This window comes from Rhinolophus hipposideros, assembly GCF_964194185.1.
Source record: "Rhinolophus hipposideros genome assembly, chromosome: X".
Classification (NCBI taxonomy): domain Eukaryota; kingdom Metazoa; phylum Chordata; class Mammalia; order Chiroptera; family Rhinolophidae; genus Rhinolophus; species Rhinolophus hipposideros.
The window spans coordinates 10,517,279-10,532,941 of NC_138046.1; the positions used below are offsets into that span (position 1 = coordinate 10,517,279).

Below are 15,663 nucleotides of genomic sequence, written 5' to 3' on the forward strand. Positions count from 1 at the left end.
CTCACTTCACATGGCCAGAGAATACATTCCATATAAATGAATTTTCTAGATACTGGAAACCCCCTCTTTTACTGTCTGAAAAATGTTGAACATTTTGAAGGAAACAGTTCTAAAATATATGGCATGCTCCTCTGCCTTAGTAAAAAGGATATACTTTAGAAAACTTAACCTTTTCCTGATGACTTTAAATCATTATTGTGATCTAAAATTATTGCTAGTTTTTTTATTTCCTGTGCTCTTCTCTCAGCAACTACTACAGCTAGGACTTTATACTTCGCAAGAGTTGTTTTTTGTGTTGTGTCCTAGGAATCCAGATAACTAAACATTGGACGATTTCCTCTTAAATGGGCTTTGAATGACGGTACAAGGGTCTGTCTCTTATAAGATGAATTGGCTTTTTAAGCATTATTTTCTTCATGGCCCTGAGTTTTAAGGCTGTGGCGTCAGTGTGATCATTGACTATGCATTATAATGCAGAAAGGATGGTAACAAGGTACTTATGGCTGGAAAGTCTATAAGCAGAATGATCTACATGTCTAAAATGAGATTTTCATAAAAATTTTATTTTGCATTTTTAAATAATTCAATGCATTGGCAGTCTAGTTAATGCCTTTATGAGAGAAACCAATGCACCGGCTCAGCCAATATCATTTTTACAGAGACATCATATTGGCAAACAACAAAACTACATCAAAATGTTTGTACACAGAGTTACTGTACTGAGAACAAAGCACCAACAAAATGCTTGTGCGCCACACATTTGAAATGCAAAGCAACACAGGCGGATACAGTTTTATACATATAAAGCACGAGAAACCAGTTTTTAGGAACCAGATACCATTTCATTGATGTTAGAACAGTTACCTTGGTCTATACAGAACATCTGAACTTAACTGAGATTCTCACGAGACAAGCATGCTTGTTAAGAACAGTGACAGAGGTGTATAAAAGTCTAATCACTATGTTGTTTCGAACACCTGAAACTAATTGGAAAAAACAAACAAACAAACAAAACAAGAAGAGTGACAGCTGGTGAATCTGCAATGAGTATGCATATTAGAAATCTGCACCCAAAAAAGTGGTTCAAAGGACAAACTGGAGTATGGTGAAACAAAAGGGGCACTTCATGACACCATTGAATTTTAAAGGCCACCTGGGGTGTCACCAGTGTAGAAAAGGGTCTTCTAAGAGCAGGGCTTCAGGAAGTTTTCTTTTCAGGAAGCAGGCCAGGCTATTTCTGGTGGTTCTGCTCCTATGCAGATGTGGAGGGAGCTCAGGCCAGGACATTGACCCCCAAGGATTTGAGTTGCAGCTCAGGGCACGCCTACTCCAACCCTGAGGGCTCAACTCAGCTCGTTCATTGTAGCTGAGGCGGCCTTCATCTTCCCACCCATGAGTCTTGACCTACAAGTTTCCTCTTGGAAACTCAGTTGGATTTGAACAGAGCCTCTTTCCTCACAAAGGCCAGTGGAATCCATGTGGTTAAACCATAATATTATGACAAAAGCTTCCAAGTGAAAAGGAGTTTTCATTTCAAATCACTGCCTTCATATGGCCATGAAGCTATGGCCTCCTGGGACTGTAAAATAATGTTTTTCAAGAAGGGAAAGCCAAGATTCCATGAAGGACAGCAAACCAGACATATTGCACATGGTTCACACACACATACGCACACAGAAGATATGTTCTATCTGTGCAGTTATGGCTTGCCACAATGGTCCAGCAACATGGTATTGGGGAGCACCCCACCACCCCCCACCCCCGCCAACACACAGCAAAGCACATGATGACAATTAAATTCCCATTTGTATCGTTGTTACTCAATGAGTATTTTCCATGACACTTACATATACAAAGTTTCTGTTTTAAATATGCATGAAAACGTCTTCTTTTTTTTTTTCAAGAACAAAAGAAAGATTTATAGAGTCACAGCTTCACTTATAACATGTTGGGATTATCTTTCTACTTCTTATATACAAGCCAATGGGAATGTTAGGAAATACTTCAAATGAGCACACAAAACATGACTGTGCCTCTTACATACAAAGCAAACACACACTGTGGATTAGGCAGAAGAAACCCCAGCAAGTCTCAAGGGTATTTTTCAAATCTCAGTCAAGTGACTTACTGGAAAAACATGTGGAATCTTTTGTTAAAGTGTATTAGGTCTCAGAGGACATTATACTAAGTGTCCCCCCTCTGTAAAACCCACCTTTGTCCTTCTTAACATTTGTCAGTGTGGAAGTATGGAAAGGTCCGATGACTATGCATCAATGTTTGCTTAGATTCAGATATCATTTCTGGCCTTTCGCTTGGTCTAATGCAGATTTACCAATATTTTAATGAGAGAGAAAAAGAGAGAGAGACAGAGAGAAGTAATACACAATGCAATCATCAAAATATTTCTTCAAGTCAATAAGAAACCCTTTCAGAAAAGAAAATGGGAAAAGGGAAAAAAACAGAAAAACAAAAAACGATGAACGTAAAAAAAAACCAGCTTGACTGAAGTGTTGAAGTGTTCTGGGAAATTTCTTGAGCAGAAATTTATTCTTCATATCTATAATGGTTACAGCAACATCTGAAGACGTTTACAATTGCCAGGCCTCCATCTAAAGTTCATTGAAAAATCCTGTTATAAACTGTCTCATCTGCCTACAACCACATTACTTGCTCCAAAATTATGTCATAAAGGTCAAAACACTGCTCCACAAAGTTATACAATTGAACAAGTGAATTCAGCAGACTAATATTTATACTGCCATGTAATAATGCAGTTATAATATGGTTTCATAATACAACATGCCTTTCCAGGTGGTATGTTTTAAACCAGAACACATCTACTTTTATTAATCTGTTATGTCTTTAAAGCATGAACAAGTACAATTCAGAAGCTCAAGTTTAATTCAACTACTCATTTGTTTAGAGAAAGAAAGAGTCTGAGCAGGAAAGTGAGAGAGAGAGAGAGGGAGAGAGAGAGAGAGAGAGAGAGAGAGAGAGAGAGAGAGAGAGAGAGAGAGAGAGAGAAGTAACAACCATCACAACGACTACAGAACTGAAGAAAAAAAAGAGTATCTTTTTTTTCTTTTTTTCTTTTTTTTTTTTTTTTTACAGAATCCTAAGGATGTGCCACTTAACTAACCAAGTGTGCCAAGGGGGAGAATTTTATGTATTTTCTGATCCCAAGGAGCCTTCTGAGCATAGCATCTCTACTGGGCTCACTTTTGATGTATTAATTTTATCCAAAGACAATAGTATATCAAACGATCTTCAGAAGCACTACTCCAATGAAAATAGGAATAAAAACAGCAATTTGTAGAACTGAAGGAATGTGAGGGATTTAATCTCAGATATTTCTCTTTCTAAAATATCCAGAGAGTAGAATCATCCAGGAAGAAAACTACGTGACAAATCATCTTGAGACAAAATCAATCTCATTTGTAATATTTGTGGGTGAATGTGATTGATTAGTGAGGATGGTTTTGAAATAGGGAATCACCGGATGATGATGAACACAGTTCTCGCTCGCTGAATCCATGCAAACTGGTCCATTGCCTAGGGGGACTCCAAGTCCCTGTGTGAGTGTAAATGTCAATTAAACCTGCCCCAGATGTTACCATTCTCCAGTCAGGACAAGCGTTGCAGGAATACTACCAGGGGATTGAATACCTCCCCAAACCTTGTTATTGTGCTGGCCACAGAAAGGGCTGCAAGGGCAAAAGAAAAGGCCTAAAGAAAGAGTAAGATATGGATCTCCAGGGCTAACATTCCACTGAGGGCATAGGCTTGGACATAACACAGAAGTGTTAAGAAAAATAGGATTTTAGGGCAAATTCTTCAACTTTTCCAGATGCAAACCTCTTATTAACCGCAAAAGATGAACAGGACCAGGCGAACAGTTCCCTTGAGACTTTCTATTCTACTTTCAGGATGATTTATGATGAGGAGGTGTAATGAAAAAGATTGTGTGTGTGCGTGTGTGTGTGTGTGTGTGTGTGTGTCTTTAATGAAAACCTCATTCTCTTAGAAAAAAACATTGAAGTTTATACTTTCTTGTTAGTGACCTTGGTTTTCTTTATATTGGGTAGAAAAGGGAATTATTTGGGATTGGATGATTATTTCTGGATATTAATCATGTAATTCATACAGGAGACTTTGGTTTGAATTCAGAGCTAGGACAGTTAAGTAGGTACTTTTAACTAAAAACACATGTTAAATGAATAACTTCGGTCCCTAATAACTAGTATCAACAACTCCTGGATAGCATCGGGGAGAAGGGAGAATTACTGAATTTCCCTCTTATGAGAAACAACACAATACATTTGGGGCCGTGCTAGTCTCCATAGAGGCCCTCATGTTTCCTAACATCACAAAGGCTGTCATTAGAAGGAGCAATCACAAGTAGTTTATCCAAGTTACATTTACAAGTTAGAAATGCCACTTGGACTTTTAAAAAAAAAAGAACACTCACCTATACTTATTTTAAACCAACCATGAGGACTTTATAATTGCTTATCTCACTTCCTTTTTACCTTAGGGATGTAGAGATGACCAAACCACTCACTCGCAATGGGCTCAAGAAGGCTTTATTCTTTTCAACCTTTTCTTGCATAAAACACATAACTCGAGGGCATCATCATAAACTATCTACATTCACAGAGGACTGATTCATATTTGAAAATGATGTAATAGTTTGTTGTAGAAGTGTGTGTGTGTGTCTACATGAACAGAAGTGTGAAATCCAAAGCCTCTTGACTGACTGCATTCCGTATGTGTTGGAGCTGGTACGCCCTGTCTCCCGATTTTGCTTGCATCTCTTCCCAAGTCCGTGTTCAGTGACATCGTCGTTAGCAGCTTGGAATCAGCCATGGTATGAGTATTTACACCACGGAAATTGGCAAATGCTACAAATCAAGTGCTTTCTCGTCTCAGAGAGCTGGTTGTTAAACATTTGACCAATACATCAGTGAGTGCATGCCAGGCGGACTGGAAAAGAAGCTAGCTCTTGCTCTGGGCAATGGGGCACCAACTCAGTCTCTTTGGGAGTTTCTCCAATTCTGCTTCCTGTGCAGAGGCTGCTCTTCCACTAATTTCACAAGTACTGCAGAGCCACAGAAGGGCATGAGCATGTGGGATGCATTTAGCTACCCATTGTCATCGGACTGGGCTCTACTCTCAGAAACACTTCTCCTATTTGGTAGCCACAAGAGGGATGCAGGCCAAAACCAAATAGGTAAAACATTTGCAATTCTTATTAAGCTCTGGATATGGCAGCTGACTTCCTGCTGCAGAGGCTGGAGAACAATGACAGTAGGAACAAAGTATCCCCAGCTGAAAGCATCCACTGGGGCATTCTTCAGATTTCCCACAGTTGGTCTGCATGCCACTGCTGTAAGTGCTGGCAGGCAACGGGTTTGCCACTGCAGTATCCTGCCAGGGGCCTGCTATCAGGCAGGCTTCCTTTGCATCCCCCTTCCCTCCTCGAAGTCTGGTACGAATCAAAGAGCCAACAAAATTGAGGTCACTGGCAAAAGAGTTTGAAATTTTGAATGAATTTTATTAAACACCATTAGTCTACACTGCACAGTTAATGAAACAGCAAAGCTCCAATCTCTTAGAAGAACGATGATTGGTCATGGATCAGAAAAGCAGTTTAGTGTCCCCTAACCCAATGTGAGCCTGATGAATGATTCATTAACATCTCATGTCAGAAGCAGAAAGGGGCAAGAACTGCAGCCTGGCCTGGAAGGGCATCCCTACCCTCCACCCCCCACCCCCAGCCCCCTCCACCGTCCCCACAATGCAATTTTCTTTGAGTCGATGGATTACACAGGAAAATGTGATGCTCTTGGTAAAGAGGGCTTCTAGATTTGTGAGGAGGAGAATGGAAAGGGAATTAATATTTTTTCTTTCCCAAAAAATACCAGATGGGAAGATTAATGTCTGAGACCAGCCTATCCGATTAGCCTCCTGCCAGGGTAAATGCTGATTATCAATACACAGATGCCATTTCTGTCGCTGGAGTTTCCTAACACCAGAGAGAAAATGAATCAGAGTTTAATTATGAGAATAAGGCTGTGCAAGTGGAAATGAGAAACAACAACAACAACAACAACAATGACGACTACGACGACAAAGAAGAACTTAGTCTGCCAGTCGTATAACAGAGCAGTGACGACTGGCTCAATATTTTTTCCCCACAGAATTGAATTTGAGGGCACTGAATGGACCCATTCATTTGATATTGTGTAGCTCTACCGTCTTGCCACACTTTTTCTCAATGGGGATAGTGAGTGGTGTTTCTCTAAGCAAGCAGTTCATCGCCTTACTGAGTAGTCCTACCCAGTGATCCAGTTTGGTTCTCCCACCTGCCAACTCATGCAGGTGAATTTTATCATGTCTGTTGAGAAGTACGTGAGGGCTTCACCCTCACAGCTAAATCGATTCTGCCTTCAAAAATGCTTTCCAACTTCAACCTCTGGGATGCAAATTTGAATAAAACAAAATCCGAATTAGATAGCTTTGGGAAAGATACCATAGAACAACTATCTTTCCAATGCAGACCGAATCCAATGCATTTACTGATGTAATGTCCAAAAATTCATCCATTTGGAAACTTAACAAAACACATTTGAGGAAATGTGTTTGCTAATTTAGCAACTTGGTACTGACTGAAGATTTGAATCTTTTTATGTCATTACATGGAAAAAAGGCATCCCAACCTCAAGTCTTTTAAAAGTTAGCAGCAGCTAATCTGCTTTTCCAATTATGTCATCCAAATATAAAACTACTAGTACTTTCCCAATGAGATTATTAAGTAATTAACAGTCTACAGGCTGGCTAACAACATGCTTATGGCTAATTCTACCCCGAGGACCACACTAGTATACTCTTTTCAAATTAATCCTACCTACCAAACTCAGACAGTAATATGACAAAACCACTAAAAAATCCAAAGTTAATTAAAATTACAAAGCCAAGCCAACATCATAACACAAACTCGTCAAACTCTCTGTGGTTGGAGCTTGGGTAACAAAGGAAGGCATAGTGGTGGCCCTACCTGGGTCACGTTGCAGGGCTGAGATCCTTCTGTATACTTGCTCAGGTGGAGCTGCTCATTGTTTTGCCCATTACCCTACCTCCATGTGCTTATTGAGATGTGTCTCACCAAGCCTCCATCAAGGTCTTGAGGCAGGATCTGTCACTGCCATCCACACGTCTTGTATCCCTCCCACAAACTGATACACTGAAGAGATTAACTTGACAAACTATCTCAATCCCTTAAATAGCTGCACACCTACGACACGCATCACCATTTACAATGTGATGAATAGAGTGCCTAGAAAACAGCAACAATCCTTAATCATGAAACCGAAAGACATCTCATCTCCCGGGACAGGAAGGCAATTCATCCTCCGTGTTTAATTGGTTTCTAAGCTGCTTTACCAATGGGTCTACTAAATAATCTGGTGGTGATCCTGAGCTCCACTGTCAGATTTGATAATCGTGCTGCTGATTTGGCACACACTACACTCAGCCACCAGAGGTGACATCAGGCAGCAGGATTCTCTGCTACCTCCCTGTTGTATGTAAAGTAGATATAATGACTCACTGACACTAGAGTTACAAGTCATTCATCCATGAGGCAATATGCCTGTTTCCCTGGGAAACTTCCCCTAGCATTCTAATGTCTAGTTTCTGGAGATTTAATTTCAAGAAGAATCTGCTCCTAAATCCATGATGGTCTAGAATTGTGGTCTATGTTGAACTTATACGTCAAACCAGTCAGCTTCATTATATAGTAATAGTCAGGCACTCTACCTGGTAAGCCATTAAAAACAAACAGAGAACTTGAGTCACTGCAAAGCCATCGGCTTGAGTTTTATATGTGACACCCACCTTGGGTGTTCAGAGTCTTTCATATAATCATTTTCCTCATTTAAGAGGTTCAGAAAAGATTCTCTCAGGTTTCATTTATCTGTGTGTGTGTCTGTATGTGTGAGTGTTGTTGCTGAGACTGTGAACGGTGAAGCTCAACCACATTGGGAGCATAAAAAGTGCTGGGTTCAGCTGCTGGGACCTTTCCAGCAGTCATTTTAACAATCTGGCCTCAGCCATTGGAGTAAACTTCCACAACCTTATTATACAACAAAGGGCCTTAAACTCAAAGATGACCAGAGGGGAGCTCAAGTCTGGCTCTTTTGCAACTGGGGATATAGCTAACCGTGAACAGTGCAGAGTGATCCCTTGCTGTTCCAATCATAGACTTGCATGACTTGCTTTAAAAATCATACAAGTTTGCATCTTTCGTGTGCATCTATTATTTAACTGGTCATAACTCAGTGAACAGAATTCAGTAACTCAGCAGATTAAAGGCTACATGGAATTATATACCGGCAAGTAATTATGAGGAACTAATGTATGGATAGTGTTTACTACACGTGGGGGATTCTTCTGGTGAGCTGGAACACCAAAGGTGGTATTTACATTGTAATGCTTAGGGATAGAAAATGAATGCAGAGTATCATAAAAGGTGGGGAGAGTTGCAACTGATATGGAAATGTTCAAATTAGGTGAACTGTTCCCAATCTTCAGGGCTCCTTCAAAGCACCCTAGGGTGAAACATTACCCCCAAACTCATTTTTCTTCTTTCTGTTTTTGTTTTTGTTTTGTTAAAAGGCTAGCTACTACTTAGAGTTTGGAGTTTTCTTTGGAATTTTAATGGAAATGATTCATACTAATATAGACTTGAATAAAATCAGTGATTGCATTTCAGTCAGAACCTAACGACCCCCCTCAAAAAGGAAAATAAAAGAAATATAAAAGAAAGAAGAACAAAAGAAACCCTGTAAAATAGAAAATGGAGATAATTATTGGGGAAGTCCATATTTCAAAGCCACTAAGAAGCAAACTGTATGTTATTACTTCTAGGTAGTGATAACTTGACTTTTGTTTCCAGAGATTTGAGCAAAATACAATGTAAAACATCCTGCCAATTATGGATACGCCTACCAACTGCAAAAGAGGCAGAGGTGTGAATTCCTTGGATGTTTTCCAGACTTCCTATCTCTCGTTTCTAAAACTGGAGTGAAGCATTTTGGCTACTAGGGCATGTACCCACTAAAATGCCCCTCAAAAGGAGAGCTTTACACAAAGAGAATCCCAGGTGAGGATTTACGCTTCAAATTACAGAGTTCAAAAATATTTATGCCAGTTGATGCCTTAAAGTTGTGGAAATAAATGTTGCCACTCCTCATCATTAAAATTTTAAAAATAGGGAATCAGTGAAGGGATGCTAAAAAAAAAAAAATCCTCTGGTTGTGTGCCATAGTATCATTTTAAGAGTGGCAATGCTATGTTCATTTATTTTCTTAATACGCTTGATTTAATAATGCTACAACATCCAACCAGTGGGTTTTGACAATGAAAATCCTCACCTGAAGATTGAGTCTGTGGGAACCACAAAAGTTTAACAACAGATTGTGAAATACGTCTTTTTCTGGACATAAGAGTACAGTTTGGGGAATGGCTATTGCTGAAAATTTGAATCTTTGCAGGATATATATATATATATATATATATATATATATATATATATATATATATGGTTTCATTTCTCACGAACCTGTTACTATCACAAGTGCATTCCATTCTTTGTTTTGGGTTGTGTGAACTTAAAACAGTGCTGTAAGGACTTAAGAGAATAATGTAATTTCATCAAGCACAAAAGGATGGTGGGATCTAAGAAATGCATATAAAATACTAAAAAAATGACTAAGTAATAAAACATACACTGTTCTCAAGTTGTAGTATCCACTTACAATGCTTTTTTTTGTTTTTCACAGATATCCAAAGAAGCATAAAAACAAACATAATCCAAGAGAACTTTCCCAAATCAGTGGAGTTCCACCAGTGACCATCGGTGCTCTGGTAGAGGTAGAGGGATGGATGGTAATGCTGGCGATGGGGGAGCACCCACTACAACAAATGGGCATCGATACGTAGCCAACACAGTCCCTGGCGAACGTAGCGGACAAGGTTGGTCATGCTGCTGTGCTGCGTCAGGGGCCCCATCAACGTGTCCAGGTCACCAAAGAATTCTGAAAATCAGAGCACACCTTGGTGAGGTCTTTAAACGATATCATGAAAATATACACCAAGTTGCTTCAGCTGCCTTCACGCAACAACACAATCATGTGGAAATTGGAAAAGTTATTCATTGCTCTTTCATTTCACAAACATTTATGGATCACCTACTAGGGAACCCAAACTCCATATGTACACCAAGCACTGTTATTTTAATCTTTAGTTAGCTCCAAAAGCTCTGCAGCATAATGTTTGTGTTACTGTGATTAATACAACACAAATTCATTTAAATCTATTAATTCCTAGTGTTTTCAAATCACTATATATATTTTCAGACTGTGATTCTACAAGTACATTCCAGTCTGTGGAGGTTTGTGAGATATGCACACACTCACACACACACACACACACATATATATGCACATACGTCACAATATGTATATATTAAAAATAAAAATATATTTGTCTATATATTTAGATATTTACATACTATATATTTACATATACATAAATGATGTATATACATAAAATACATTTAAATATATTTTATATTACATATTAAATTTATATTTTTACATATTATAAATTTATATTTAGAAAAGGATCCTTATACAAAAAAACAAGTAAGGAACTATGGTCTATAAGATACCAAGCTGTTTGTCATTCTGTGTGTTATCAAATTGAAAGTATTCTCTTTTCCTTTTGTGTAAATGAACTGGATTTACTGATTTTTCTTGGCACAATACAGACATAGCCAGTGAACTTGGACAGCAATGATAGCTGTCAGCATCTAAGGCCAAATAAATGTCTAGGAGACATCTAATTTGGTAGGCCTTATTGCCAAGCCTTATTTCCTTCAGGGAAGAAACAAAACCTGCAAGTATGTGTCACATAACAACTTCCCCCACCCACGAGGACATGGATGGTAAGAATGCCCAAGCTCTGCTTTGGGGTGCGCTGGGGGGATGTGGGAAAGACTATATGATGTCTACAAACTAGCTAGGCTTCCCCTTTCCACATCTGAATTCATTTGTCTAGCACTGCATTGATCTCGGTTATGAGAGGGCTCCCAGTCATCTCCTTTATTAGCTCCTGACAGAGGAGGCAGCCTCAGCCAAGAAGAAATCACGCCCATGCTGGTTGAGGATGAGGGATCTGGAGGGAGGCTGGAGACTACCTTAAAGTGATCAGGATGCTCTCTTGCCTTCTTGGAAAGCAAATTCCATGCATGGGTTCCATGAGCTTGATTGCCTAGCAGATGGTATGTCACATATTCTCCATATTATGTCTCACATATGGGCTCCTGCTGTAGATATCAACTTCATTTGAGGATGTGACACTTTTTAACTTGTACTATGCAATAAAAGTCATTTCTGCTGATAAAGGCGTAAATTATTTTTGGCATCTAAAATAGTTTCTTATGTAACACAATATTAAGGGAACTGTGAAAGGACCTAGACTAGTCATTGTTGAATGAACGTGAGCTGCATGGGAGCCAGGATGTCCCCTGGGTACTCTATACAAAGCCCACTGTGGCATTCTTAACTAGCTATCCAGGTCACCATTTTAACAACTGCTTCAAGGAAGCAGCTGGGGAGGTGGGGAACAGGGCTTCTAGACCAAAGGCCAGAGAACAGCATCAGCCTCGGTGGCCCATTTTAACATCCACATTTTCTGCAATAAGCCATCTGCAGCTGTATGGGTGGGCGGACATGGGGCGGAAGTGGAGAATTTCCACTGAGAGAGCCAGCCTCAATCCTCTCCATTGTACAATTGGGTGGGAAAAGGTGGAACTACACGGTTGTCTCCAGTGGGATGCACTGGAATACCAATTCAAAGGGAAGCGCCTCAGTTGTCCCATCTCGATGTGGCCAAGTCAGATGTGGGAAGCATCCCCAATTCTTAAGCAGTTCAGAAATGACAAGTGTATGAAACTCAGGGGAGCCAACAGAAGATTCCAAACCAGGTCCTCTCCCCAGTCTGCAATGACAGCAACGACAACATTCCCAGGATACATTTTCTCCTGCTGGTAGAGTGACAGTCGTTTTGATTCAATGTTAGGGAGGAAATTTAACAACTCCTTCACATACTGTGCTAAAGACAAACTTAGCGCCATCTTACTTGAACATCAGCATAACCACCACATTGCTCCGGGGAAGTTCTGCGGTTCATTTAGAAGAAATTACTTTCACGAATTTTGAAAGTGGATGCAATTATGAAGGAAATCCATAAATACTGAGCTGCCCTCCAGTTACCAATACAAAATAAGATAGTGGTGGAGGCAGACGAGCTAGGCAAGTCTTAAGATGTGTGTGCCTTCGCTTGCTGTTCTAGAACCTTTGGATGGGCCTGTTTATCTAGATCAGTTGTTTGGATTTCCAGAAGCCTAGAAAATTAGACAAATTAAGACTTGTCCATGACTCAGGTAACTGAGAGCACGGGCTGACTGAAGGTCTCTGAGGACCCATTATTCATACCATGTTTCCCTGAAAATAAGACCTAGCCAGACAATCAGCTCTAATGCGTCTTTTGGAGCAAAAATTAATATTAAGACTCAATCTTATATCATATTATGTTAGATAACACCCGGTCTTATATTGTAGTAAGATAAGACCAGGTCTTATATTAATTTTTGCTCCAAAAGACGTATTAGAGCTGATTTTTCGGCTAGCTCTTATTTTCAGGGAAATATGGTATCACTCTCTAGATGGGCATTGTAGCCCATGTTAAGAGTTCAGATTCCGGAATTGGACAGTTTTAGATTCAATTCCTGCTTCCAACATTAAGAGCTATGATATCATGGGTAAGTTTCTTAACCTCACTGAGCCTCAGTTTCTTCATTTACGACATGGGATAAATGAGACAACAAATGATAAAGCAAATAATGTAGTTCCTAGCATATAGAAATTACTGCACAAACTCATGTAACCAATATTTACAAATAATCCCAGAAGTCAGTGCAAATTTATAGCTGGGTTGAAGGTTGGAGTTTCAAATTATGGAATGTGCTCTAACAGCCACAGAATCTTTGCATTATGGAGATATGTAATCATATGGAGCAAGGAAAGAGAATAAGTATCTGTAGGATTACTACCTGCACCTGATTATTTTTTGCTAGATGCTTTACATGTTATTTCATTCAACCCATTTCTATCATCCTTTGGAGTAGTTTCATCTTCTTCTTTCTTCTCCTTCTCCTTCTTCTTATTTCCATTATAGAGAGGGAAGCTAGGAAGTAGCTCATGGATTTAAGTAACTTCCCTGCGGTCACCCAGCCAAGGCACGATCCAGGCAAGACTGCAACTTAGATGATCAGGCTTCAAAATCTGCACCCTTCCCACCCCACTGGGACTGTCTCCACACACTCAGCAATGCAGTTTGAAAGGTACGGCAAGGAGGAGGGTGGGAAGACTGTGTCTCACTCCATAGTCAGACACTGGAGAAAACTACCCCAGAGATTAGAGCAGCAGCTTTTCAGAGAGAAGAGAAGCAGGCTGTGATCCTGGGACCACAGCGGAAAGGAAAGGAGAGCTATCTGGGCTGTGAAGACTGTGGCTGGGCTTGGGAGAAGAATTGGGTTAGAAGGCACAGTAAGTCCTTTGGGGTCAAACCCATTGGAACTTCCATCTGCATATAGGTGGCCTGCAGCCTCAGCCTGATTTCAGGAAAGCCCTACCTCTGCTTGGCCCACTCCATGCAACTTACCCAGCAGCAGCCAGCTGACCGTGTGGGATGCTAATACCTCCTTGTTCCTCACCAGACAGTTCTACTGCTCCAAATTGCTGGTCACCTCTTTGCAGTCTGATTCTGACAGGCCCACATCCTTACCCACCCTGACTGGAGTGGGGCTGTTCTGTGCCCCCCCCCCCCGGGCCAGAATCAGCCAAGTCAAATAAATGGCCAGGACAAAAGTACAGTTTATTTTTACTTTCCACCTTCACTAGGATAGTGAGACTTCCTTGTAAACCTATGTGACAGCTAGGGTCACAGATGGCAGCATGAGTCACCCAAGACCACTGATTCACTCTTCTTGCATTTGTTTTGTAGCAAACCTCAACTGTTACCATGAACAGGTCCCCGATCCTTCATCCCAGCTGTCATCGTATTAAAAACACTAGCTGAGCTTTGGCCTTTGCTCCTGAATTCAAGCCACATTATCATGTACCCTGTGGAGCTGACGGTTATAATGAAGGTAGAAGGCCTTAGTTCAACCTCACCTTTCAAGAAAAAAATGAAAGTTGACAACAGACACCAACGGGATCTTAATTAATTTGCAATCATTCTTTTCCTTTGCCTGTGTTTCTCTGTATCGATCCGTACCATGGAGTGAAAATCTCAAACAGGCGTTTGCCAACACATCACAGGTCAGATTAGTGTAAGCTGTAGAGGAGAACGAAGTCCCAGGTTTTCCCCATTCTCTCCGCAAAAACTGGTCACTGGGTCAGCCCAGAGTTAACCCCCTCTTCCTTCATCTAAGCCTTGGACATTAGAGAGACAAAGATAAGGTGACCATGGAAAAGCCAAGTCCTTCGAAGTACAGTTGACGCCACCGTAGCCTGTGAGCACTGGGTGGAGCACATGAGCATACCTTTGTTCTCTCGTGTCAGTTTGTCGGCCATGTCCCAGTGTTCGTAGCCCCGTAGCACGTTGCTGGTGATGTTGACGTGGCTGGCAGCCATGTGGTGAATGCGCTGGGGGATGGTGACAGGGCCGTTGTTACAGTTCCCCATGGCGTTGATGGGAGAGACGTTGTTGAGACACATTGGGGATGGAGTGTTCCTGGGGAATGGGAAGAGACAGGTCTTGTGAGGCTGCTTGGGAAGAGTGATGGAAGATTCGAGACCTCCCGCATCACACTGGGACCTCGGGAGAACACCATTTGTCACAGTCAGGTTGGGCGTGGTGAACATATATGGAGCCCAAGTGGAGTGGAGCTTGTTCCCGCCTCCCACTGACTCTTATCCAAGGACATCTAATAACTTTTGTCAGCATGGTAAGTTTCTCCAGAGGCCCCAGCGTGGACCATTCCTGCCTCCTCTGACCAAGCCACACAGGACTACAGCGCCAGACTGTACAATGAGCTGTTTTCCTTTTCTTTCTTTTTTTTTCAAACTTTTATTTATTTTAAATGTGTTTTTCCAGGACCCATCAGCTCCAAGTCAAGTAGTTGTTTCAATCTAGTTGTGGAGGGTGCAGCTCACAGTGGCCCATGTGGGGAATCGAACCGGCAACCTTGTTGTTAAGAGCACCGCGCTCTAACCAACTGAGCTAACCGCCCGCCCCTGTTCTCCTTTTCTAACGTTAAACACTGAGTCTCCCTGCCTCTGGCCATCATTGATGACGCCATGCGTATCGGTAGATTCATTTTAGAATACCAGAAGTAGCTGGGTGAGTCTTTCTTTGGCATTCACTCTACCCATGACTGTAGTTCTTCCTTTGAATACATACAACAACTATGATGATTTCTCCGCCTGCTGCCAGAACGGCTGTTGGCATTTAGAAAATCTCAATGTGCGATACTGGTCTATTATCAAAGTGTTCTGTGGAAACCCAAGGACGATTCATTCCAAATTTACTCAC

The 15,663-nt window shown here is 40.9% G+C and overlaps 1 protein-coding gene across 4 annotated transcripts in view; it reads right to left on the minus strand.

The window, feature by feature from the left end:
- Positions 1-9,523: 9,523 nt before the first annotated feature.
- AFF2 (ALF transcription elongation factor 2) overlaps positions 9,524-15,663 on the minus strand; it is a 479,304-nt gene continuing 473,164 nt past the window's right edge. For all 4 annotated transcript variants that reach the window (XM_081043310.1, XM_081043308.1, XM_081043309.1 and 1 more), the window contains 2 exons: positions 14,672-14,862; positions 9,524-10,097 (listed from right to left, as the gene is read on the minus strand). In XM_081043310.1, coding sequence (XP_080899436.1) covers positions 9,976-10,097; positions 14,672-14,862 — 313 coding nt within the window. In that variant the 3' untranslated portion in view covers positions 9,524-9,975. The remainder of the gene's footprint in view (positions 10,098-14,671; positions 14,863-15,663) is intronic.